The sequence below is a fragment of the Anopheles bellator genome, chromosome X, assembly GCF_943735745.2.
Source record: "Anopheles bellator chromosome X, idAnoBellAS_SP24_06.2, whole genome shotgun sequence".
NCBI lineage: Eukaryota > Metazoa > Arthropoda > Insecta > Diptera > Culicidae > Anopheles > Anopheles bellator.
In genome coordinates, this window is record NC_071287.1 from 8367212 (window position 1) to 8395102 (window position 27891).

Genomic DNA, 27891 nt, shown 5'->3' on the forward strand with positions numbered 1-27891 from the left:
TTGTACGACCTGATTGGTTGAGTACTGCGTTCGGATGCCGTTATCATGCAAATGTGTAGAAAATATTGCGTCAAGACTTGCTCAATAATTTCTACGCTACGCGTAGGAGTTACAGTGCAATTATTGAACGATATGTACCGAAATTGTGTACGAGGTACAGAATATTATTTCAGCAACACATCCATCATTTACAACTGTCCATCAGAGGGGCTCGAATCCATCCATTATATCCCTAGAATGGCACCGATTGCGGCAAGCGGCAAGACAATTTTGCCAGTTAACCGAAACACCTTGATTTCTTACTTTTCTCTATTTCCAATAACAGCAGCTTTTATTTTTCATCCATGCTCGTGCAAAATACAGGGTGATGAACCTGTAAACATCAACTGACAGCTGCTAAATAAAAATCTTGACATTGTAAATGTGGCATACGCTTTATAATATCGTACATACTAAAATGGGCCTCGCCTTAGAAGAACGATTGTCGAAAATTTAATTGTTAGCTGTCTGTAGTCCCAAATCACGTATGGTTGGATTTTTGTCCAACACTGGATAGATTATTTGGTGTCTTACAGCCAGGTTCAATTGATCTGAGATGGATGATTGCTTTGAAGAGCATGTTTGAGAATGTTTGAGCATATTCGAGGACAGTGTAGTGTGGTTCCAAAACTCTGGACGGTGGATAAAATTGTTCGCTCCGTTTTTCTATAATTAGTTAATATACATTGTGCTTTTTAATATCTCAAGATGAAATTGGAAACTTTTGGCGTTCATAACTAGTGTTTTTAGAGAAAAGAAAAAAATCACTTTAATTTGGTCTGCTGCTAGAGTCCAGGCCTACTGAGCGGCACACTCTTGTCTTTCAGCGCCACCATACGTGCGTGAGTAGAACTAGACTCGAGGTCACGTGAATAGCTTTTTACCAATCAGCCAAGAAGCAAAAAATATTTCTAGCAGACATTTTCTTGACAAGCTTAGAGTAAGGTTGGCTTGCTACAGCAGCCGCCATTTTGACTTCTCGGGGTTTAGACTGAGAAGTTTTCCTGTTAGGCTTAATTTGCTGTTTAACGCGTCTTTATCCTGTAATTGTGTGTTTTAATGTACCAATAATTATTTTTAAAGTGGTTATCTTCGCGATAAAATCGTGATACGCGTGATTTAAACGTCAAGTGTGTCATAAATCCCGATTTAAGATGTGCTCGTTTTCGGAACTTTTTCCTGCACCACACCAGCATTGCAACGAGACGTACGAGGCTAGGAGTGGTAGTGTTGGTTCAAGTATATGAAGCAAAGTATGAACAGAAGCTAGTCCGGCTCTAGCAGTGCGAGACAGTGAACGTTGATGATGCGTGCGCTGTGAGTAGCGTGGATGCAATGTTCGTAAGAATTAGATCGTTTTATTAGAAAATTTACGCGAATCGTTCGCCAAAGAAAGTTTAACACTAACGAGCGCGTGTGGCGTGTTTTGAGCGAATTGATACCGAAAATTCGTTCAAATATTTATTGGTGAAATACAGCGGCTTAGTTTTACGTTCGTTTCGCTACAGTCTTTTCAGTCCCGACACTAATACAAATGCCTCATGCATCGGACAGTCATTTAAACAATGGCTTGGAACCGACAGAAAAAATCAAGAGTTTATGTATAATGTTCCTCTTTAAATTTATAAAATGTTAGACCGATAACATCTACTACTACTATCTATCGGAATTAAAAACTATAGACTGAGAAATTACATCAAAACTGACAACAGCGTGTAAACGTAATTTTGTTGTCCCTTTAGTCGCTTCCCATTTGTTGTGGATTCTTTTTCGCCTTTATGCCACGCGTTTGTGTATCGTTAGTGAAGTGTGTGATGAAGGTATGCACCCAAAATTGTTTTATTTTTTATGCTACTCTCTTCTACAGGGCCAGGATGGAGAAACGCGTGTAAAGTAAACGAATGAAAAAACGGAAAAGGAAAAAAGTATATGTACACAAAACGATCTTTCCACCAAACGGCACCACCGAACCAAAAATGTGCGACAGCACACACCACCGGTGGTAATGTTCAAGTGAAAAGTGTGTATTTATGTGTGCGTAAAGTGCGTGCGTGCGTGCGTGCGTGCGTGTGTATTTCTGTATGTATGTCTGTGTATGTGTACATTAGTGTTGTGATGTTATCGTGTACAGTATTTACATCGTTTTCGTCGAGGACTGCAAGCAGCAGCGTGCAGATGAAGAGGTTGAATGAAAACTAAAATATCAATCATGCATCGTCGTCCTCCAGCAACCAACCCATAGCCAGCAATAAAACGATTCGTCGTTGTGTCCCGCGCCCTCCAATCCAAAAGTACCCGGCGGCTCCAGCATAGATCGAGCTCTTCTATCAAAATAATCACGGTCTGATAAGCAATGGCAGATCATATGGATGAGCCTCCGGTGAAGCGGGCGAAGGTGCGGGATGTATCCTCTGGTGGTAAGGATCAGAAACAGTTTTTTGTTTGTTGTTTATGTAACAATATTTTCGGTGTTAGCTGTAGCGATAGTGGCCGGCGAAGCAAAGTATAAAATGGCAAATGTGCAAGGGGTAGATCTTCAGGACGCCCAAGAGAATCATCAGCATCGGGTGCCCGGCAAAATCGCTATGGGCAGAAAACTTTGTTCTGTGTTTGGTGGGATCACAAGAATTTGACCAGTTTGAGCTGCAGAAATCTGGTTTATCGATTCACACAGAACACTATTAATCCCAACTAATCCATTTGAAGGAACCGGAAGGAATCAAATTTCATGAATTCCGGTTCTGATGAATGTTTCAAACCTCTTCCTACTTTACAAATTCTAGGTAATTTTCTGCTAAACTGCAAATTTTCAAGCAATTTGAGTCAAATTCAGCTAGAGCGAGTTTTGGCATGTGTTCAACGGAAAGCGAGAAGGGAAGTCGATCGGATAGGTCACCGATAAGCCCGATCGTTTGAAACGGTGGAGCAATAGGCGGTGAAAAAGGAAGCCGATCATATACGTAAGCAGGAAGTCCGATCCTCTGGAACGTCGGACCATCAAGAACTGAAAATGAAATGAGGCGTAGCGACGCACGCCGGGAGCAGCTAGAAAAAAATAAAGCTTGAAATAAAGAGCTGATGCTGGCAGAAATCGCTATGCATTTGTGTTTGTGACGGCTAAGGCGTTGTTTATGTTTTTAATGGGTTAGAAACGAACTTAGAGGCATCGTCTGTTCTGTAGAAACTAAAGGTGCGGAAGTGCTAGTAAGTAAATGATTTTGCATTTGACGGTTGAAATAATTTGAAATTCCCTTAATGTGGTTAAAAGAGTTCTGTAAAAACGTTAGTTGATAGTAAAACTCAACTACAGTTATGAAGAATTGAACCTATCTGCTAGTTTTTATTTATTTTATATATAGGTTCTAGCTGATCCTATAAGCGTGAAAAACCAACATTTGGATGCAAATGACAAAAGCCATATGTTCTAAATTTGCTTGAACAATGTATTTCTGGCATGAAACTGGCAAGCTTGTGGCTAAAGTCGGTTGATATATTTGCTAAAGCAGGTCTAGGTAACAGCTTGTTGGGGCTGCTTCTTTCGTTAAAATACTTTGCACGATGTAAACAAATGCTACCATTTACACAAACATAATAGCATGCCAAGGCTGACAGTCATCGCCATCATATCAATTCCATATAAAAAAAGGAAGCGCATGCGCTACTGCGAAATGGCAGCGCAACTACAATGCACCATACATGTGATCCGTTCATGGATCATCCGTTTGCGCTTCACCGATTAAAAGGTGAATTATGAAGGAAATTGACTTGTTGGTCAAGATTTCACCCTACAACAGGAGATGCACCAATCCAAAACGCAGCAAGGTTGTGCATCAGCTCGAAGATGGTAAAGTTTTGGAATATCCACTGAAATGCATAATTGAACCGGTCGATCAATGAGAAAATTTGGACATCGATGATAATTGAGTTTAAAGTAAGTTTCTCGTAGAACTTGAGTTGAGTTTGAAGTAAGTTACATGTACAGCGTGCGTGCTGGCTCAGTGTCCGGTGCTGCTGTCTTCGTTGACACCATAAACTTTCACAGAGTTTGTCAGCTGAATAAGATTGGCAACCTCCTAGGACGATGTCTTGATCTGGTGTTCGTGGATTCCGAACTAGCCCAGTGTATCGCGGTTCACGATGCGGCCGAGGCACTCTTGGCAGTTGATCAGTTTCATCTTGGGCTGGAAGTTTGTGTTTAACAGCTACTGGTTTCACGAACCGTTGAGAGCGATCGTTCGTTCGCATATAAGGATATGAGAAATCCTGGCGATTGACTGAACGTGTCTTCTGTGCTCTGAGGACATCGATATTAACGTCATTCTGTGATAAACTTATCAATATGTTCACTGACACCATGCCCATGTTGTGTCGGCGTTGTGGACCGCCGTTGTCTAACGAATCCTTGAGGCGATTACGTAAGCTGAAATCTAGACAATTAAAACGGTTTCAGTGCAACCGCTCTTGCTATAATAGGGGCTTCTTTCGTCAGTCTAGTTCGTTGTACAAAAAATAAATAGGTGATTGTGCTTTAGGTACATTAGGAGAGTGCAGGCTTCCTTAATCGGAACCCCCGGTCCTTCTTGCGTTTCGTTAACTATAAGCGTAAGTGTAGCCCGTTTGCCGATGTGTTCTGGTAATCGTTTTTTCACATCAGCACGTGACAAGTGTGAAGCCTTTTCATCTATGTTTTTGTGTCATTTTGAGAGTTTCATTGTTTTCATCGATCAATTGTTTGAGGCCCTATCATTTGTGCCTGTCAATTTCGTTGACGTTCCCTCGCCAACTATTTCCAAGTCTGTTAATGCTTAATGCCACATGTGTTAAAACTATATTATATCCCGTACCCGGATAACATTCCTTCTGCCGTTCTGAAGGAGTGTGGAGCAGTGCTAGCCCCACTTCAGATCCTGTTCTCAGGGTCCTTGTCCTCGGCAAGATTCCCATCTTTGTGCTAGGAATCCCATAAGAAGGATAGTAAGCAGTGTGTTAAAAATTACCGCGGCATTTCGATTCTTTGCGCATGCAGTAAACTCTTTGAAATAATTGCGACAAGGCACCTGTAGTTCTGGTCTACATCTTACATCTCTGACCAGCAACATGGCTTTGTCCCGCTCAGATCCTTCTTAAAGGATGTTACTGTCAAAAACTAGTCAAACAAAAAAAATGTAAAACAGCCAAAAATTTAAAAAAAAAATCAAGTCATATTTCTTTTGAAAGCTCATTAAATATAGAATATGTAAAAAATATCATTTAGTCCTCCATCTTAAGGAATGCGAATTGCCGAACTTTTCGTGTCAGTCCTTTCAATAACTTTTGCACCGTTTTTTTGGTCGCTTTCTTTGCTGCAGAACTCCAGTTTTTTTAAATTCAATTTCACTGATAACTGTTTTCCGAGTCATCTTAAGGTTCCGCTTGACAATTGCCCAATATTTTTCAATTGGGTGGAGTTCTGGCATGTTGGCGCGGTTCATGTCTTTGGGCACCACTTCGACGTTGTTTGCGGCATATCACTCCATGGTCTTTTTCTTATAATTACAAGATGCTAAGTGCATCCAAAACAGAAAAGAACCTTTGTTCTTTGTTAGGAAAGGCAAAAGACGTTTATTTAGGCACTCTCGGACATAAATTTCCTGGTTGATGGTCCCGATCGCGATGTAAATACCACTTACGAACCATACGAACAGATAGCCTGCAATACGAGACATTTCTTTGCGAATTTCAACAGCTTAATTTTCTTGCAAATCTCTGTCAACTTTCCTCTTCCAGTGGCCATATAGTACTCCTGTTCAGGAAGCTGTTTAAAGTCTGCCTTGACGTAGGTGTCATCATCCTGCACTACGAGAAAATTTCGTTAACATCTCCATGCACAGATTCCGCGATCGTTTTCTGGCCGACATTTTTTGCTTGTCGTCACAATTTGGAGTCACTACTTTCTTGTAGGTAGGCAGACCATCACGTTTCATAGCTCGATTCACGGTTGTAGACGGTACTTCCAGCTTGGTTGTGGCTTCTCGGACGGAGAGTTTGAGATTCCGCTTGAAATAACTGATCACTCGTTTTGTCGTTTTTGCGGTCTCCTGGTTCCTGGACTTCCACCTGATCCAGTCTTTCTGACTGTCATCAAACGTTATCCGAATACTTTTAATACATTGGTGACCGTTGATTTGGACACATTCAACAATTTCGATAACTTGGCGCGCGAGTAATTCGGATTTTCGCGCTAACTGTGCAAACTTTTGAGATGATGTTCCTCTTGTTTCGACGATATTTCCGCAAATGAAGGGCAAATGTCAAAATCGAATAATATGTATGATACTACACTAAAACATCTTTAAAATGAAACGTGTACAGGATTTTTTGATGCACTACGAAAAATACTGCGTCAAGTTGAAGTTGACTAGTTTTTGACAGTCCTTTATCTTCTTGAACGGTTGGTACTCCAACTTTGCAAAGGTCTGCAGATACAATTTACACTGGCTTCAAGGCAGCATTTGACAGAGTTTTACATCAGTTATTGGTCGCCAAACTGGTTGGAGCTTGGTTAGTAATTTTTAATGTATCCACCGTATAGTCTGGACCTTGCACCAAGCGATTGACACGTTTTTTGCCCATTACTAAATTTCCTGAGTAATGAAAAACTAAGAACTAAAAAGGATTATGAAAATGGATTGCTCGAGTTTTTTGCCAGTAAAGACTAAGCCTTCTACAAGAAACCTACCTCTGAAAAGATAACAAATTTTCCAGCTAAACGGTACATGTTTGACACTAATCGGACAATTGGAAGCATCTTAAATAAAGTTTTGAAATTCACGCAAAAAACGTCCATGACTTTTTAGACAGCCTAATATTAGTAAAAAAATATTTTTTTTAGGTTTATAACATACCAGTCAAAATGATTGGTCCATGGTTTTATGAATAAATTTAAGCCAAAAGGGTAAATGTTTCTCAGAATGTGATCTATTGATCTCTGAATTGTAGGTTGGGCACTCCAAACCGTAGGTGTGTGCAAAAAATGTGTGTACAGTACCTCTTTCCCTTCTCCTACCGTTGACATCCCTTAGATATAGACATAGATCAGTCAAGTGATAGTGATCGAGATAATACTCCAAACATACGTACGAGACGAAGCCTTCGATTCTCTTTTAGCTCTAACCACAAAAGTGGAAGAAACGTATCAAATCAGGAAACTGATATTACGTTTGACGGAACTATTTGGACCAGAATAGCAGAAATAGTTGTTCCTGTTAGAATATCACCCACTAATATCAGAAATAGTGCTTTCAAAGATGTACACGGGCCAACCGCACATGCTATAAGAAACATTATGAATCTAAGCAGTGCTTTCTTATTAATGATGGACAATCACATTTTAGAATACATAAGAATTTGTACAGAGTTAGAACCCTCTAGTGTTTGGGGAAAAAGTGTAGAATTACGCAAGAAAAATTGAAAGGATTTCTTGCAATATTGTACACACGTGGGGCATAGGAAAGAAAAATTTTGAGGTTTCAATAATTGTGGAGCAACAAGTGGGGAACATCCTTTTTCCAGTACTATAAGTCGATGTGATTTTACCGAGATCCTACATTACATTCGTTTCGAAAATAAAAATCAGAGGAGTCAAAGTTTGCAAACAGACAAATTCGCTTTAGTTTCAGTTTCGGAAAATTTTATTGAAAATAATCAAAACTGCATCAAACCGGGAACTTTTATTCCCGTGGATGAGCAACTTTTTCCAACAAAGGCAAGTTGCAGATTTTCACAATACATGCCAAAAAAACCACACAATTTTGGTATAAAATTTTGGTTGGCCTCTGATGTAGAGACGAAATATGTGCTAAATGGTTTTCCGTATTTAGGAAGACTCGAAATGCCACAACGCCTCTAAGCGAATTTATCACAATGAAACTTTTTGAGCCGTATACTATGAAAGAATGAACTACATACATACAAATCCGACTGCAATCATCGGGAGGCCTTTGCCTGCTTCAGGGAACCTTTTCACCGCTCGCGGTCGATAGCCTTCGTCCACCACATCTGGATACCGGCCGATCTCGCGTCCCGGTCGACGCAATCTCTCCATCTCACGCGGGGCCTACCACGCCCCCTCTGTCTCTCTGGCCGGCCTAAGAGAACTTTACGGGCTGGTTCGTCGTCCGCCATTCTCATGACATGACCAGCCTACCGGAGCCTGGAAAGACGCACACGCTGCACACACGTAGGGATAAACTGTAACAACCGATAATGTTTTTACAAATTTTCCTTTGGCTAAGATCTAAAAACACTTTGTTGGTTGAAACTATACGCGCAAACAAGAGAACTGTCGAAAAGTTGCAAATTGAAAAAAGACAGCATGGCACGTTTCTCAATGTTGTTGTACATATGCAATGGATGCTCGCTTACTGTTTATAAGAGCAAATTAAAAAAGAAAGTACTTATATTAAGTACAGAACATCAGCACGTCAAAATTGATAAAGCTGCTAAGAAATTATCTGAAACTGTATCATTTTTAATAGAAACAAATTTGCTGTTGATATCATGGTACGAAAATATACAGTGAAATTAGGTTCCAGAAGGTGGCCACTTCAAGTGTTTTTCAATATTCTGGACTTAGGCGGGATCAATAGTTGGATATTGTACAGAAACACAACAGGAGAAATCTCACGGAAAGACTTTCTCTTTCGATTAGCAGAAGAACTTGCTTCTGAATTCCAGAATTCAATGCCAAAACCACAGAGAACTGAGTTTCCAACTACAAGTGGCACGCTTTCTCGGCGCAAATGGTGTCAAATAGGATGTTGCAATATCAATAAAACTAAGTATATTTGTAATGTATTGAAAAGAAGATTCCATTCTCTACGGGTTCGACTGCAATCCCGTGGGCGTCTGAAGCTTTATTATTCGGTACTTCGCGGTTGGCCCATTGAGTGTCTTCAATACTCGGTGGCAGAAGTACAAAATGTATCCACCGGTAGAGCTTCTAGCTTCTCGTCATTGTGTAATTGATCATAGTAGCCCATAGTAGCCCAGCAAGACGACCTCTGATAGGTTACTGATCAGACTTCCAATCGCTTCTTCTGAATCGTTCTCACATCGCATAGTGAAAAATTTCCTCAGTGAATAGTTGAAAGAATTCAATAAAACAATTCAAGATTTATGTCCCTTTAAGAAATAAACAGTGATACACACAAATGCAATGTGATACTCAATGTTTATTTGTTGTTGATTTCCCAGAAGTCATCTCAACCACACTCGATCAGATGTTCGATCTGGAAAATCATCTGCCGGACGAATTAATGGGCGATAATGCGTGGGTGGATTCGCTGAGTGGTGGCAATAAACCGACTGGTCCGGGACCGGGCTCGCAAATGAATGGTGACGACCCGGGCGGGGGAACCTCCAATGTTCCACCTCAGGTGTCACAGCTGGTTCTGCAACGACAGCAGCTTCAACAACAACAGCAACAATTGCAACAGCAGCAACTACACCATCTTATGCAGCAGCAACAACAGGTATGATGTTCGTAGAAGTCTAATGTTTCTTAAAAACGTTAGTAGGTGCTAGAAAATTATAATAGTTCTGAAGCACCATAGCACCATATTTATTTCTTCTTATCATGACATTGCTCTTCATGCTTTCTGTATTGTTGTTCTTATTGCTCACAGACCAGCAAAACTATGTCGGGACAGCCAATGCTAGCGATGGGACCACTCGGAAGCAGTAAGAGTCCTGGAGGAGTCGGTGGTGGCGGTATGCTCTCGCCGATAAACCAGGCGATGGCCAACAACGTAGGAGTGAACACGATGGCGACTGGCGCAATGCTGGGGATGGGAGGAGGTGGCATGGGGCAAAACAGTGCCGGTGGTGGTAATGGCGCAGGCGGTACGGTGATGCCAAATACCATGGGGCTAAGCGGTAGCGTTATGTCCGGAGCAGGGACAACTGGGCTGCAGGTGTTGAACAACAATGCGCGACAAGGGACAAACGCATCGAATCCGTCAGGGCCACCACCTGGAATGATGCATCAGATGTCAAATGCGCTTCAAAATGGCCCAATGGGCAATCCGCGATTGAGCGTCGTAACAAATGCTACAGGCATGGCACCACGGCCACCAATAAGTCACATGAACTCAGGGCTCAGGCAGCTGGTCCAGCAACAGCAGCAGGGCCATAGCGTGGCTACAATCGGCGGTCAAATGGGTCAGATGGGCAACGTTCCCGGTGGTACTCAATTTGTTGGTTACCAGCCACAACAAAACGTATTAAATGCGGCGAATCTGCAACAGCAAGTACGTGGCTCGCCGCCGACGATGAATCGTACGCCAAACGTTACGCTGACCAGTCGCATGAGCAATCCGTTAACTGCTGGAAACATGGGACCGACGGGTGGAAGCGCACCGATGAGCATTCCCACTGATAGTGGCGTTTCGCCGCTATCATCTTCTTCGTCGTCTTCTACTTTTTCTTCTTCCTCCACATCTGCGTCCAACGTTGTTGGTCTGCAACAACAAGGGAGTGGTAATCCTGGTGCTCCTCAAATAAGATCTCTACCGGGTGGCCAAAATCAACCACTGAGCCAGATGAACGTTAATGTAGCTCCCGGTGTGGGCAGTGCTGGAGTAGGTAGTACCGGTGGTTCAAGTGGTGGACCCACAATCACTGGCCCTGGAAATCCTCTCCTAGCAGATCCAGAGAAGCGAAAACTTATACAGCAGCAACTGGTTCTGCTTCTACATGCACATAAGTGTCAGCGTCGCGAAGCTGAAAATCCGGCCAGCAATAATTGTGCCCTTGCGCATTGTCGCACTATGAAGGAGGTCCTAACGCATATGCAGTCGTGTCAACTTGGTAAAAATTGCCCCAAAACGCACTGCTCCTCGTCTAGACAGATAATAAATCACTGGAAAAATTGCACGCGCCAGGACTGCCCAGTGTGTTTACCACTGCGTGATACGAATAAATTAAAACAGAGTCAATTGTCCCAACAACAGCAGCACGTGGGTCAGCAGCAGACATCCCAACAATCACAATCTCAGCACCAACAATCTCACCCGCAGCAGCAACACCCTTCACAGTTGCAGCAGCCTCAACAGTTAATGCAACAGCAAGACCAACACCAGCAACTGCAACAGCAGTTGCAGCAGCAAATAACGCAACAACAACAAGAAGTTCTGCAACATCATATACAGCAGCTGCCCCAAAAGCAACAGCAACTGCTATTACAGCAACAGCAAGATCAACAACAAAAAGAACACAAGCAACATCAACAACAATTACAAAAGATACAACAACAGCAAGGACAACCTCAGTTAGGAGCGCATCAAGATAAAGACCAACAACCGCAACAGCTTGCACCGCAACTCCAATCGCAGCAACAACCACAGTTACTTCAATCTCATTCAAAGCATCCACAGCAGCAAATGCAGCATAACATACTGCAGCAGAAAAAGGTTCAAATGCTCCTTCAGCAACAGCAGAAACAGGATCAAATGCTACAAAAATCATACTCACAACAGCCACAGATTCAGACACATCAACAGCAACAGCATTCACAACAGATGAGCCATCAATCGCAGCTACAACAACAACCATTGATCCCACAGCAGCAGCAACAAATCCTGTTGCAGGATACAAAAACATCACTTCTAACGCAGCGTCAGGTGCAGCAAACGCAGAACCAACCGCTACAACAACCTCAACAATCACAGTCAATCGTCCAACAACAGCCGCAGCAGACGCAAGGAACACAATCCCACACGCAGTCATCGCAACAGCAGCAACAAAATGTGCTTTCATCCGCCTCCAGTCAACATGAGCAAAAGCAACTTTTGCATCACCAACACCCACAGATGATATCTTCTCCGCTCCAGAAGCATCAACAAGTAGAGCAAAGAAAGGACCAAGATCAGCCGAAAATTCACCAGCAGTTGCAGGACGAACTCCAAGAACCACAAAACCAACAAAAGCCCCATGAGCAAGGTGATAAATCGAAACAGCAACAGCAACAGCATCCAACACAATCAATGTTGCAAGAACAACAGCCAGCTAGTGACCTCATGCGTTCTCAGGAATTGATGCAAGGTGCTCAATCGGACGATAAGCAGCAGCAACACTTGAAATCAGACGACTCTGGTTTGAAGCAGACAGATCAGCAAATCAAAGAACAAGAGCAACAACGTTCCGAGAAACTGCTGCCAGTTTCAACACAACAAGATCAGCAACCACAGGGAGACACCAAACAACAACAGGAGCAACAACAACAAACGCTGACCAAGGACATCGTGGAGCAACAATCGGCAAAGCAGCTTTACCGTCAACAGACAGAACAGCCAGGGCAAAGTGCTCAGGACCAGAAAGATTTACATTCCACTCCCAAGAATTCAACGCATCAAGAGCACAACACAACTATGAAAGAACAAGAGCAAAAGAAAGAGATGCTGAAAAACGAAGTATTTGCTGCCGAAAGTCAGAGTGGCGGTCAGTCAAGCAATAAAGAAACGACAGAAAAGAACCAAGAAGTTCAACCGGAAAAGACTGGCAATAATGGAGTAGTGGATAAACAGGAAAAACGTGATACACTTGCTCAGCAGGATCAATCGGATGTGATAGAACAAAGCGACCTGCAGGTTGATGGTAGTTGCGACAAGCAAAAATTGCTCGATTCGCAAGAAGATAATCAGCATGCCCTGCACGATCAAGAGAATCGCTTGGAAACTAGCGAACTTCAGGATAAGCAGAAGCATCAAGATAAGCAGGAGCACGTCGAGAAAGTTGATCTTACTGAACAGGCGGACGGACGAAGTAAGGAATCAATGGACACATCACAGGGTTTGTGCGGTATCGTTAGTAGCAGCTTCCAAAAGCAAAAAGAGCAATCGTCTGAAAAGTCAGAACCCTGTCATGGTTTAGATTACAAGGACAAGAAGCAACTACACGAGCAAGAACCGAGAGATAAACCAACAACAGTAGCAGCAGTTGATTCAATGGAGGTAGACCAATCGTTGGATGCATCCGAGCAGCTGTCGGAAAACAAACGGGATAACCATCACCAAGGGACTTTAACATCAACTTCCGATAAAAAGAATCACAACCAAGTAAAAGAATCAGTATTGGACCAGTCTGAAACGCAACAGCATAAGGACCAACATGAAGGACCATTGTCTGAGCAAGACAAGCACCGTGCAGATCTACTTCCTCTGTCATCTGCGTGTGATTTACAACAACAGCAGCAGGACCCAAAGCAGCACGAGCTGCAGGAAGGGTCAGAGAAGCCTACACATCTCTTTCAGTCGAAAATGACGCCAAAGTATCACAGCGAGCAGCCGGAATTGTCAAAATCACAGCAGTTGCCGGTTCCACCAGTGAAAATGTCAAAAGACGAGCAACAAAAAACTGATCATCACCAATCTATGCAAGATGACAAAATGCACAACGATTCGCAGTCACTCGATCAACAAGAAAAACAACACTCTAAGCCTCAAGAGGCACAGTTACAAGCAGAGGACGCAAAACAGCAACCAGATCAAAACTGCTTGAAGCAAGAAAACCAGGAGCCGGAATCGCTGTTGATGGACGTAGATCAAGAACCGGCAATGTTGCAACAGGGAAAAGGAGTAGAAACTCAATCGAAAACAAATATGCAACAGCATCAAGCTTCATCGGCGGATCACGATCCATCAATAATGGTGTCTCACGAGCAGCAAGAGCAATCGAAGCAAGAGAAGTGCAAAGAAAAGCAAACGTCTTCTCCACAGCAGCGACAACAGATGCTGTCGGAGCAGCAACAGAAACAAGACCAGCAGCAATTGAAACCCTTAACGCCGCTCTCCTCCCCACAACAACCCAAGTTGAACTTGCAACAGCAGCAGCAACCGAAATTGCAACAGTCGCATTTTCCCAAACAAGAACAGCACCAACAATTACCGCCTTCGCAGCAAGCGCTTCAAAATCAGCAGCAGCTTCAGCTTCAGCAACAGCATCAACATTTGCAACTTAATCAGCAAAAACAACAACCTCAGCAGCAACAGCTTCTTTTGCTGCAACAGCTTCAACAACAATCTGAAAGTCAACAACTTCAGTTGCAACAACAAAAACAAGCTCAGCAGCAACAACAAGACCAACAATCAGATCAACAACAGCAACACGAGTCACTGATATCTGTGCCACAGCAATCGCCATCGCCACTATCCAACATGCAAGCTAATCATCTCAATATTTTACCTTCTGCGTGTTCTGCGGGGGGTAGTGTTCTCATAGCAACTTCCCAGCAAGAAGGAGTTCAAGATCAGCATCATGTTCTCATCCAAGGAGGCAATAATACAGCATCAGACGCTGTTGTGGGACCTTCGCGTCCCTTCAATCATCTTGTGCCCTCGCCCACCCCAGGTAATCTGTCATCGCAACAACAACAGAATCCGATGGGAGGAGCAGGAGGCATCGGTGGTAGTATTAGAAGTATGGCGGGGGTTCAATGCAGCGCCAATACGGGATCAGTGAGGCTCATGATGCCACCAAATCAAATAGTGCCTACCAACAACAACAACAGTAACACCAGCAACAACAGCGGTAACATGATGCAAAGTGCATCTACTAACGATGCCTGCGGTGGTGGTATGCTCCCTTCGGCTTGCCTAGCAGTGAAATCTCAAAATAATAGTACAAATCAAAGTATCACAGTGAATGCCGCAATGCAGCTACAGCAATCGCATAACAATCTATCACAGCCGGGAACGTCCAGTCAACAGACAAACGTTGTTCAACAAAATACGCCCATTATTCCAATGCCGAGCAGCAATAATCAGTTGCTATTCAGTAGTGCAGATGGCAGCGGTCAGCAAATGCCAGGTGTTAGTGGGATTACTGCAGTTACGACCTCACTGGCCAGCAGCGGAGCAGTCTGCAACACTACCACGACGGGTCTTCAAACAATGACAGCCGGAGGAATAAACGCTTCGACTGGAGGTGGTGGTAGTAGCAGTGGTGCCGGAAACTTCCCTTCAAATACTATGATTGCGGTGCCAGTACAGGGTACGAAGGATTGGCATCATTCTGTTACTCCTGATTTGCGCAATCATCTCGTGCACAAGCTTGTACAAGCTATCTTTCCATCACCTGATCCTTCGACGATGTTCGATAAAAGAATGTATAATCTGGTAGCGTATGCGAAAAAGGTTGAAGGCGATATGTACGAGATGGCAAACTCACGTTCCGAATATTATCATCTTCTTGCGGAAAAGATTTACAAAATTCAGAAAGAACTCGAAGAGAAACGCCAGAAACGGAAAGAGCAGCAAATGCAATTGCAGCAGCAACAACAGCAGCAGCAACAACAACAGCAACAGCAACAACAACAGCAGCAGCAGGTGCAACAGCAACAACAACAGCAGCAGCAGGTGCAACAGCAACAGCAGCAACAACAACAACAGCAGCAGCAGCAGCAGCAGCAGCAGCAGCAGCAGCAGCAACAACAGCAACAGCATCAGCACCAACATCAGCATCAACAGCAACAACAAATGCATCAGCAGCAAATGAACAATGCCAGCGTTGGTGGTGCAGGAGGACCGCCACCCCATATTTCAAACACTCAGGTTCGACCACTCAATCACACTCAAATGAACCAAATGTTAGGCAGTGCGCAGATGTCTCGTCAGCTTGTCGGTAGTGGTTTAATGGGTCAAGGAAATATCCCATCTAACCGGATGGCTCTTGTGGGTTCGGCCCAATCGGCTCAACAAATGTTCGTCTCACAGCCAGGTCCGAGTCCTAACAGTATCGTTCACGGCGTAAATAGTTTGAGTGGCACTGGTAGTGTCAGCAACACCGTCGTACTGCCAGGCGGACTTTCACCATTCGGCCAACAACAGCAACAACCTAATATGAACAATCACGCGCCCTCACAACCGACACCCCAAACAATGGGAGGGCCGCAAGGCGGTGGACCGTCCAACCAACCTTTTCTGAATGGACCAACCATGTCGGACAACTCCCAGCTTCAACAATTCAACGACATCGTTCGTGCCAAGTGTGCCAATTTGGCTGGTGGTGGCGGCATTGGAGGAGGCAACATTCAGCTCGCTGGTACTGGACTGCCGGTGTCCCTAGGTAATAATCAAGCGATGACAATGCCTCCAGCCATCTCTTCTGCCTTTGGCAGTGGTGGTAGTAACGTTCCGCCGAACAATGTTACCATAGGCGGATCGCAGCCTCCAAATACGGGCAGCAATGTGACGGGAGCAGTTGTAGGACCAGGAAGCGCTGGTATGTTCCCGAACGCTCAGCTAACGGTTGGCAGTCCGATGCTAAGTACTGGCGGCGCAGCAAACTGCGCGGCGTTGACAACACAACAACGAAGCATGGCCATTATGTCTGCTAACCTAGGAGGCGGTGGTTCTGCTGTAGTTGCAGGTATTGGAAGCTCCGAATTGCTCGGAAACACTTCGTCCTATTGTGGTGGGGTAGGTGGATTAACGACAAACAGCACCACCGGTCCACCGTCTAACGGTCTCATTCTTGGACAAACGCCCGCAATCGCCAGTAGCAGTATCTCTGCATCAAGCGTAGTAGTTCCGCTTTTACTTGCCACCTCTTCAGAAGCTTCCGATTCACAAATGGTGGTCGCCGCATCGACATCGAATACTCCGCTTAACTTAACTCTCTTGACGTCTTCGACTTGCACCACGCACAACAACTCAATAACACTTAATGGAGCTGGTGGCGGCGGATCAACTGCAACCACACCTTCAACTACAGCGCCTATCTCATCTATCGCATCGACAACAGCGGTCACTGCCCCGCAAAACAACTCCTCGTTTAGTAGTAGCAGCATGGCGACAACAAATGGAAGCAGTGGGAGCTTATTAAATGCTAGCGGTTCAAGCCGCAGTGGGTGCTCATCGTTCAGCTCCCAGATGGCTGCGCTCGAAGCGGCCATGGCCCGTGACAAGGATGACTCGCCCGAACCTTGCAGCGTGAAAGATGGCGGGGTCAACAGTGTTGGTAAAAATAAAGGAAAACTGGGATTAAAGCGTGAGGATGACATGCGCTCCGACACTGATAGTAACCACATGGACACCTCGGCTGGCAATGATCAGGTCGGCGGCGGCAGTGGCGGTGGAAAAAGCGTCAACAGTGAATGCATGAGTATAAGTGCTGATTGTAAGACTGAAATGATCGACAGCGGCGATGGTAGCAGCGGCAGTGGCAAGAACAAGCTCGATGTGGTCAAGTTCAAGGAAGAACCGATGTCACCATCGGTAAGTCCGATGAACATGGTCGTCAAAACGGAAATAAAATCCGGCATCTACCCAGAGCCGACCATCCAGACGAATGCCAGTGATAATAAGAAAAAATGCTGTAAGTGTAATTTAAATTTTTTTAAAAAATCACGTCATATTTCATAATTCTATTTGCATCTATCATATTTCTGTTTTGGTATGATCTGCTTTATTTCGTTCACTGTTTGTTGAAATATAAAATATGTTTATATATTCGAATTGCCTTTTCTATTCGAATACTCGCAGCATTCAAACCGGAAGAACTTCGAGAAGCGCTGGTACCGACGTTGGAGAAATTAGTTGCTCAGGAACCGGAATCAATTCCTTTTCGCATGCCGGTTGATCCTAACTCGCTGGGCATACCAGACTATTTTGATATAGTGCGTCAACCGATGGATCTCAGCACAATTCGTCAAAAATTAGAAGGCGGTCAGTACCACGATCCGCGCGAATATGTCGATGACGTGTGGCTGATGTTTGATAACGCTTGGCTCTACAATCGGAAAACATCACGCGTTTATAGATACTGCACGAAGGTAATTAAACGAACTAGACCATATTATAGTGTGAGCAATGGTGGTAAAGCGGCAGAACGCCAGAAACTTACTTTGAAACACATCATAAACTAATTTTAATTATCTAAACATTGAAGCGTTCACTTGTTCATATCTTTTTTTTTCTTCCTTGATTTGGTTCTCATATCGTTGCAGCTATCGGAGGTCTTTGAGCAAGAAATTGATCCCGTAATGCAGTCTTTGGGGTATTGTTGCGGTCGAAAGTACACGTTCAATCCGCAGGTCTTGTGTTGTTACGGCAAGCAATTGTGCACTATTCCGCGTGATGCAAAGTATTATAGCTATCAAAATCGGTAAGACTCGTATGCCGCGTATGTTAACGTATTGCATATGTTAACGAGGTTGTTGATTAACAAATTAACAAAGCTATAATACGAACACATTAACTCGCTGGATGTAAGACGACGACACAGCAACATAAATATCATTCAAACGTTATTATTGTCCGGTTCAAAAATTTAGATTCGCCTATTCGTCTAATGCAAACAATGTTGCAACATTTTTTTTTCAATTTAGTTTTTACTATTTTAGATTTTACAAATTCCTCTTATGTAAATATATATTCATCTTCTGCACTTCATACGCATCCCCAAATTCGCGACATGCGTGTTGCACTGCATACCCATACCCAGTTTTCCGCTCGGCACCTGCTTGCACTTTCAACTTTTTGCTTGGTTCTCCTTAGCAATGCTTTTGTTTTAATAACATCGGTTATAAGGGTCGCTCATAATTCGTTTTTAGTTAGGGGCACTTCTGTATTAAGCTAGTTAACGCTGGTAATAATTAGATAGCAGAGAAGGGATGAGATTATGTTCAGTTAGCAAACGGGTTAACGTCAAAATAACAAGACAAACAATAATTATGCGCAACTATGAATTACAAAACACTGTACAATATGTATGAATTCGGCGTATATTTCATTACTGCTGGCCATATTGCATTATTGCATACCTATTGTTGACGAAGCCGCCTGTCGGCAATCCCGTATGCCGTCTGCCCTCAGGTTGCTTGCTACCTTGTTGGTCTATCTCAAACTCTCCCGAGGATCATGCTGGTTGGGTTGTTTTCAGTTGAAATTATCCAGTTGATGTACGTGTTGCAGAGTGGTGGGTCGCTAGTTCCAAAGCTCGAATTTACCATATGGTTGTTGGCTTTCGTCGCTCTAGCTGCAGGATTAGGCGCGTCGAATTCGTGAATTTTTGTGTGGTGTGGAGTTGGCGTATACTTCCCAACATAACCGTATGCATCAGCAAATACAGTGCGTCAACTGAAGTACAAAACTATAAGTTGGGGCCAAATGTTGGCTTTGTCCGTTCTAACGGATAAATAATAATGGCTCTTATCATTGCAGCAGAGTACTAGCCCCATCAATCGAATATCGATTAAACTGTTTCTGCAAGCGCTCTACAGGCTCTGGAAAAAGCATCATGAAAGATCCATTCATATGGAAAACATTCTCACAACCATTATCTTGGATCTGGTATCCGAGGAAACGCAACAACCGATAAACTGGGCAATCAAGGCAGGTCCCAAGTTGACACAATAGAAACACCGGCGATTCATTGAGATGCAAATCTCCGTTTCCTAAGATACATAAAAACCTCTATCATCCCTGGATTGATACTACCTCGAATGTACACCAATAGGTCCTTTCTCCTGGCAATCATCACAATAGCGCACATCCTCCGTGGTGTAAGTTTGATCTTGGCGTCTCGCTGCGACCATTCATATACCTCCCCATGCCTAACACACAACTCCTTATCACTTTTTGTCTTTAATACTGAATAACCGCCCTGTAATGTTCGTTCGTTGTCACACAGCCGGCCACGGGTTCGATTCCGGAGACCGGTTGTCACGCAGTTGGTCATGATTCGATTCCCGAGACCGACGTGACACCGACCACCGACCGACGGGTTGGCGCGGGACATTGTCTCTGTTGCTGGCTAAGACGTCTCGGAGGTTCTCGTCCCAGATAATTTTTTTTACTGAATTAATCTTTGGGTTATGGTAGATAGTTGCTTCTGGTTGCTGGGTTGCTAAAACTGTGTCGTCCGTGGCCATCCTTGATTCATGATACACCTTGTGTTTAACCTGAGTTTTAATTTATTGTTGTCATGTTTTATATTTACATATTCCTGTTCATCCGCAATTTGCACAAAACACGTAACCAAATCATCGTATAAATCAAAACGCCATTTCATCATCGTCTCATCGTCATCTCACAATCATTCATCGCCCTCATTGACCAATAACGCACATGCTTGTAAAATGTGTAAAATGAAATTGTATGTATGATCGCGATTATATTAAAAGTTCTTTCGGCGCATTGTCAACTAGATACACCTACTGCCAGAAATGTTTCAACGAGATTCCAGGTGACACGGTAACGCTTGGCGACGATCCGATGCAATCACAGACGTAAGTATTAGTACAAGTGAATATGAAACTAACATAGTGTGTACTATTGGAACCAATTACCAAGCATGAAAAATCTAGTGGTTAAAATCCTTCGGTTACTTCGGTAGCGTTTTTAGTATTGACTGATGATTCCTCCCGGTATTCAAGTCCAAAATTTACATTCAATTTTTACAATAATTTTATTCTATATGTTTGGCGGATTGACTGTTGATAGAGTAATCGGTAACGCTTCCCGTCGGTTGTCCCGCAGCTGGGCCGGGCTCGATTTCAGCTGGTTCTGATATGAGATATTTTTGAAAATGAGGGTCATGGGCATTACCATTACCTCGCCACCCGGTTTGAATTTGATCTATTTGTGTTCAATCGTAGTTCGTACGGTTGAGTACTTGAATTACATAGTTGTAATATTTTCTTCCCCCGCTGATAGAGTAGTCGGTAACGCTCTTCGCTGTCAGCGCAGCTGGCCAGGGTTCGAATCCCGGGACCGGTTGCGACTCAACCGGCCATGGTTTCGATTCCCGATATGCTGACAGAGGAGGGGGTTGGCGCGGGACCAACAACCCCGCCCGTAAAAACGAAATGTTACGGATAGCAGCACCCCAGGGATAAATTGACATTAACAATTGTCTCTGGTGCAGGCCAAGACCGCACAGCGGTTGTAGTGCCGAAGAAGAAGAAGTATTTTCTTCCAGAGAGTTGCAGCAACTACTTTCTTCTTCATATGGGTTTGCCCTTGAAGAAATAATAGCGATGTGCTTTTCAAGGTAAGTGTTCGCACTATTTGAAAGTTTTGATATAAACATATGGAAAATGAATTTTAAAATTCTAATTCATCCGATTTAAAATTTTAAATGTTTGAAATGGCTCGCTGAGTGGTAGTTTTCGATCGACCACACGATGTTATCAAGTTGTTTTCTCCAACAGAGTATATCTATCTTGACAACGAACTGTTGAATGTTTACCATGTTTTCAGTTTAAAACATTCGAAATTGAGCGATACTTAATTCGAAAGAAGTATTTAAAAATACATAAATAAGTAAGTTTGTATGAAACACCGTCACAAGAAATTATATCAAGTCGTTCAGGACAAGATAACCGTAGTGTCGCATGTATAATGCTGCAATCAATTTTAATTACTGAAAATATACATGAAACTTAAAAAGAACTGGGCTTATCTAAAAAAAAACCCGGTTAAGAAACCTAAACATATTATGTTAATATGTAAGTTTCATTTACATGCTTCAATTTTAGCCAAATAAAGAAAGATCAGTTCAAAGAAATGAAAAACGACCATTTGGAGCTGGAACCGTTTGTCGATTGTCTTGATTGCGGCCGAAAGCAGCACCAGATTTGTGTACTGTACCTCGAAACAATATGGCCCGGTGGTTTCGTTTGCGATGCTTGCTTGAAGAAGAAGGCTCAAAAGCGCAAGGACAACAAATTCAATGCAAAGCGGCTGCCAACCTCCAAGCTCGGCACGTACATTGAGACACGTGTAAACAATTTCCTGAAAAAGAAGGAAGCTGGTGCCGGCGAAGTACACATCCGCGTCGTATCTAGCTCGGATAAGCTAGTGGAGGTGAAGCCGGGTATGCGCAGCCGGTTTGTGGAATGCGGTGAGATGTTGCCTGAGTTTCCGTACCGCGCTAAGGCATTATTTGCCTTCGAAGAGGTGGACGGAATCGATGTTTGCTTCTTCGGTATGCACGTGCAGGAGTACGGCTCAGAGTGTGCACCACCGAATACAAGGCGCGTGTACATTGCTTACCTCGACTCAGTGCACTTCTTCCGACCACGACAATATCGGACGGCCGTTTATCACGAGATACTACTCGGCTACATGGATTATGCTAAGCAACTCGGTTACACGATGGCCCACATCTGGGCCTGTCCACCGTCGGAAGGCGATGATTACATATTTCACTGTCACCCGCCGGAGCAGCGTATTCCAAAGCCAAAGCGCCTGCAGGAATGGTATAAGAAAATGTTGGACAAGGGTATGGTAGAGCGCACGATACAGGATTACAAGGACATTTTAAAGCAGGCGATGGAAGACAAACTACAATCAGCGTCGGAGTTGCCGTATTTTGAGGGAGATTTTTGGCCGAACGTGTTAGAAGAAAGTATAAAAGAGCTGGACCAGGAAGAAGAGGAAAAGCGCAAGCAGGCGGAACGCGAAGAAGCTGCTGCCAATGCGGTATGTATACAAGTCTCGCTGAATGTGGATGTACACGTTTTAAACGTGTGGTCTTAGCGAGTTGCCACCTGAGATGCATTTGTTGCATTTGGTTTTGGTTTGGTCTAATTTTTCATTTTATTTCTTCTGCAGATGCAGATGTCAATGAACGAAGACAGTGATACTGTTGCTGATGGTAAGAAGAAAGGCCAGAAGAAGGCGAAAAAGTCTAACAAATCTAAGGCGGCTCAACGGAAGAGTAACAAAAAAACAAACGAACAAAATGGGAATGATCTCAGCGCAAAAATTTTTGCCACAATGGAGAAACATAAAGAGGTGTTTTTTGTCATTCGTTTGCATTCTGCACAGTCGGCTGCTAGCCTTGCGGTAAGAAAATGGTTGAAAGCGGATAGGGTGTAAGTTTGATACAAAATGTTTATTCCCACTTTTATGTTTGTCTCGAATATTTTCAGCCAATACAAGATCCGGATCCGCTTATCAACTGTGATTTAATGGATGGTCGAGACGCCTTTTTAACACTCGCCCGGGACAAACATTACGAATTCTCGTCACTGCGCCGCGCTCAGTTCAGCACTCTTTGTATGCTTTACGAGTTGCATAATCAGGGTCAGGATAAATTTGTCTACACGTGCAACTATTGTAAAAATCACGTTGAAACACGTTATCACTGTACGGTCTGTGATGTAAGTAACGAAGATGTTGTTCGTAATTGTTCATACAGTGGAGATAAATGTATAACCAACCGTGTTTAACCGCGAGGTCGCAACCAACTTCCAAAAATACACGTCTATTTAGGTTGATGGTTCTCCGGCGACTCCCCTTTATTCGCTCTTTCTTAAATCCAGTCCCACTCTCTCCGGTCCCAACCTCTCGCATTCTCGCGACTCCGCACGATCCCACCACGCGCGTCGCCTTGCCCTCACTTATATTTTTATTCTTACATAAATGTTACAAAATTAGAATAGCAGGCCCATTTAAACATAGCAATTTATACGAAACAGGATTTCGTGACCAAATGTTTCTTATCTCTCTGTTTCGATCAGTCTGAGCATAAAATTATCAGTCCTTCGGCGAGAAGGTTTTTTACTACATATAAACGTTGTTTCTTTCATGTGTTTTGTTGTTTTCCCACAGGATTTCGATTTGTGCATAACGTGCAAGGAAAAGGTTGGACATCCGCATAAAATGGACAAATTAGGATTCGATCTCGATGACGGTTCATCTCCGACGGATGTGAAGCAAACAAACCCGCAGGAAGCGCGTAAACAATCCATCCAGAGATGCATTCAGTCGCTGGTTCACGCGTGCCAGTGTCGCGACGCCAACTGCCGGTTGCCATCGTGCCAAAAGATGAAGCGTGTAGTGCAACACACTAAGCACTGCAAGAGGAAAACGCACGGTGGCTGCCCGATTTGTAAACAGCTGATTGCACTCTGTTGCTACCACGCCAAGCACTGCCAAGAGGCCAAATGCCTGGTTCCATTCTGTCCCAACATCAAACATAAGCTTAAGCAGCAACAGCTCCAACAGAGGTATGTAACAACAGCGAATAACGTTAATAGTGTACAATATTTTTTGTTTAGATTTAGTTTAGTTAGGTTTAGGTAAGATCACTATAATAAGGTTATACCAAGACCAAGTGGTACAAGAACGCCCTAATAAGAGCGGATGCATGCAACTCTTAAATGAAGAGATAACTACGAGTGTAAGAATTTCATGTATTTTGAACTGTGTCCAAGACGACGTGGGTGATTTTCTTGGAAATACCACAACTTGAATCACAAAAAAAGAAACGCTTTTAAGTAGATCAAAACTAAGCGAATTTGAGGAAAACAAAGTGTAATGCGGATGACCATTTTGACCAAGACCATTGGATTGCATCGACAGCGATGGTGTGACGAATTGGTGGTGAGATGCCCTATTACAGGCCAAGTGGGTGGTCATGATACCGAATAAAAAGATTTTTTATTATTACTGTTCTCTTTAAACATTTTAAAGATGTGGGTGTGATAGGAGCAGTACAGTAAACGAACGATTCTAACCCAATGACCCAATGATTCTGACCAAATTTGTCTATTTGTTTCATGTTTTCCTACAGATTGCAGCAACAACAACTTCTTCGTCGGCGTATGGCCGTAATGAATACGAACCGCATGGGTGCCCCTACTCCCCAAATCACCCAACCGAGTAATGGCGGTGCTGGTGGTAATGGAGGTGGTAGTGGTATGAGCGCTTCGGTTGTATGCTCAACTGGTGTAATCGGTCCGTGTGCGATCGTCGCTGCTCCACCGTCATCGGCTGTGAATAATGTCGCCCTTGTTGGTGTTCCCACTGGTAATACAGTTAACGCAGCAGCGGTATCGGCAAGCATGGGTTGTGGGCTAGGTGGTACCCCTGGGGTCCTGAGTCCTTCGACGGCACCGAACGCTGCTTTGCAAATGAACGCTATTGGTGGTCCCCATCATGGTGGTATTGGCATGAAGCCTGGCGCGCAAACACCACCGGCTAATGTGTTACAGGCTGTTAAACAGGTATGAGTAATGAATAATTAGTTGTATGAAAACTTTTCGCTTATCCCTATTTCCGTTTGTTTTGTACACTCCTTTTCTTCAAATCAAGGTGCAGGAGGAAGCTGCCCGGCAACAGGCCCCTCACGTTGGTTACGGGAAGGTAAATCCAGTAAGTCAAATGCCTCCACCCGTGATGCAAAGAACGATGCCAGGAACGCATATGGCTGCAACGGTGGGCAGTGTAAATGTGTCTGGTGTCGTTGGGGTCATGGGAAATCAACAGTCTCAGCCTAGCGGCACTGGTGGACCGGTTGTTGGCATATCAATGGGTGCTAGCGTCGGGCCTGGTGGTCTTGCACCGAATGTCATGCAAATGGACCAATGGTCCAATGCTCGGTATCCTAATGGTGGCGGTGGTGCTGGAGGCGGTATCGCCGGAGGTGGTAACCAACAAAACCCAGGAATGCGTCCTTCATTGCCAATGATGCCCCAGCAGCAACAACAATCACAGCTTCCCGTAAGAAGAAGACATCTTAAAAAATGTTGGAATTGACTGCCAAATGTTTGCTTATGTATGCGTATGTTTCCATTTTTCATAGAATATGTTATGTGGGGGACAGATGATAACTCTGAGCCGCCAGGGACCGGGTGCAGTCAGTATGCAGAGCAGTGGTATGATTGGGAACGCACAGCAGCAGCAGTCAGCAAGCAATACACAAAATCCACAGTCAGCCGGCCAGCCACCACTCGCCTCCAATCAACCGAAGCAGGCTATAGCACAACTGATGGCAACACTCAAAAATCCGGCTGCAGGTCCTGAACAGCAACAACAATTACTGTCAATACTCAAAGCAAATCCACAGCTAATGGCTGCGTTCATCAAGCAGCGACAACAGGTAAACCATTATTTTACAAATCAATTGATTGTTCTCGTATAGTAAACTTTCATTGGACTAAAAAGGTTTTGAGCATAAAGTTAATATTCGCCTCTAGAGCTTTTTCTCATTTCAATTTCTTTGTTTAAACAGTTTATTTTTACAATAATATTTTTTTGGTTTTAATAATTATTAATTATAATTATATAATAATTTAAAACCTCATTTAATAATAATAAAAAATGGAAAGCAGGATATAAATAGGCAGCCTGCGCCAAATGTAGTTATTTATTACCCGTCGTCCACACTATGAGAAACTGGGCAAAAATGTATGGTAGGCCTAGAAACTTCTGATTTTTTGTTAGAGTGCCGTGAGTTACTTTGAGTTGCTTTTGAGTTCCTTATGTTTATCGGTTGTTTTCCCGATCCGGAATATTTTTTTCAATTTGCCAGCTTACGCCAAGTTTTTTTGCTATCCAAAAATATGGCTAGTTTTTCGACAGCGGATCAGATTTTGACAAAGATGGCAATAGAAGAAGAAGGAAAGGAAATTGAAAAATCAAAGCATAAACAAACGAACTGGCATTTCACTCACTGGAGAACAAGGAATTTTTTGCGCAAAAGCTGCTAGTGTGAACGCTAGCATAACAAAAACCTGTAGAAAAAACTCATAGTGTGGACGAGGCGTTACAAATATTTTTGTTTGATTGTAAATTTTATCATTCTCGATTGTCCAACGCAGGCCCAGAATCAACAAAATCAAAATCAGGTCGGGATGACACCGCAACAGCAGCATACCGTCATGCATCAAGGACAAGTTCAGCAAGTGCAGGCAGGCCAACCGGTGATGGTGTACAACCCAACGGGTGCTGGTGGGCAGATGCCCACCAATCGACTGCAGAGTGTGCAGGGAATGGTTGGTGGTGGTGGTAAGCCGGGAAGCAATCCATCGATGCAAATACCGGTAGGTGACGCATTTTTGTTTTTCCCATCTATGCCTTTGAGTGAAATGTGAAATATGTATGTTTGGATTTGTGGTTCCCTTGTGGCGGTTTTACGTTTATGAAGAGAGAGAACAGCGATCAAATTCGGCTTTACACATGCACTGTTGTGCTTTAATTACTGTGAACTCAATAATTTTTCATAGTAACTGGATTGTTTTTCCTTCTTGTGTATTTAAAATAAAAAGATTTTTTTATCATGAAATGATTTATGTATACAATATTCTTTTATTATTTACTCTTCCTCTTTACTCAGCTACCCCAGCAGATGTGGTACAAACAACAACAGCAGCAGCAGGTGCAACAGCAACAGCAACAACAACAGCAGCAGCAGGTGCAACAGCAACAACAACAGCAGCAGCAGGTGCAACAGCAACAGCAGCAGCAACAACAGCAGCAGCAGGTGCAACAGCAGCAGCAGCAGCAGCAGCAGCAGCAGCAGCAGCAGCAACAGCAGCAGCAGCAGCAACAGCAGCAGCAGCAACAGCAACAACAACAACAACAGCAGCAGCAGCAGCAGCAGCAGCAGCAGCAGCAGCAGCAACAGCAACAGCAACAGCAGCAGCAGCAGCAGCAACAGCAGCAGCAGCAGCAGCAGCAGCAACAGCAACAGCAACAGCAACAGCAACAGCAGCAGCAACAGCAACAGCAACAGCAGCAGCAGCAACAACAACAACAACAACAACAACAACAACAGTTGATGCTGCAGCGCCAGCTGGCCATGTCTGGAGGAAATGTTCAGCCCGCTCCCCCCTATAACCAACGCCCGAGACCCCAACAACAGATGGTCGTTGGAGGTTATGGTCAGGCTGGCATGTTCTCAGACCAACAAACCCAACAGCAATATATGCAGCAAGCCATGCAAAAACCAAATCCTCAGGCACAACCAGGTGGTGTCTTAGGGGTTAATGTGCTTTCTCAACAATTGCAACAAGCGCAGCAACATCAAGCGAACCAGGGAGGGGGCATAATGGGACCTCCAAACCCTCAGCAGCATGCGATG

General features: G+C 43.7%; 1 protein-coding gene across 1 annotated transcript in view; it reads left to right on the forward strand.

Moving 5' to 3' along the window:
• Nucleotides 1-2392: 2392 nt before the first annotated feature.
• LOC131213465 (CREB-binding protein) overlaps nt 2393-27891 on the forward strand; it is a 25968-nt gene continuing 469 nt past the window's right edge. The window contains 17 exon segments of the mRNA XM_058207507.1: nt 2393-2453; nt 9274-9455; nt 9501-9568; nt 9710-15377; nt 15789-17391; nt 17559-17848; nt 18023-18180; nt 20225-20305; nt 21557-22502; nt 22635-22868; nt 22955-23185; nt 23637-24034; nt 24601-25033; nt 25122-25529; nt 25612-25908; nt 26630-26851; nt 27145-27881. Of these exon segments, the coding sequence (XP_058063490.1) occupies nt 2393-2453; nt 9274-9455; nt 9501-9568; nt 9710-15377; nt 15789-17391; nt 17559-17848; nt 18023-18180; nt 20225-20305; nt 21557-22502; nt 22635-22868; nt 22955-23185; nt 23637-24034; nt 24601-25033; nt 25122-25529; nt 25612-25908; nt 26630-26851; nt 27145-27881 (12017 nt within the window).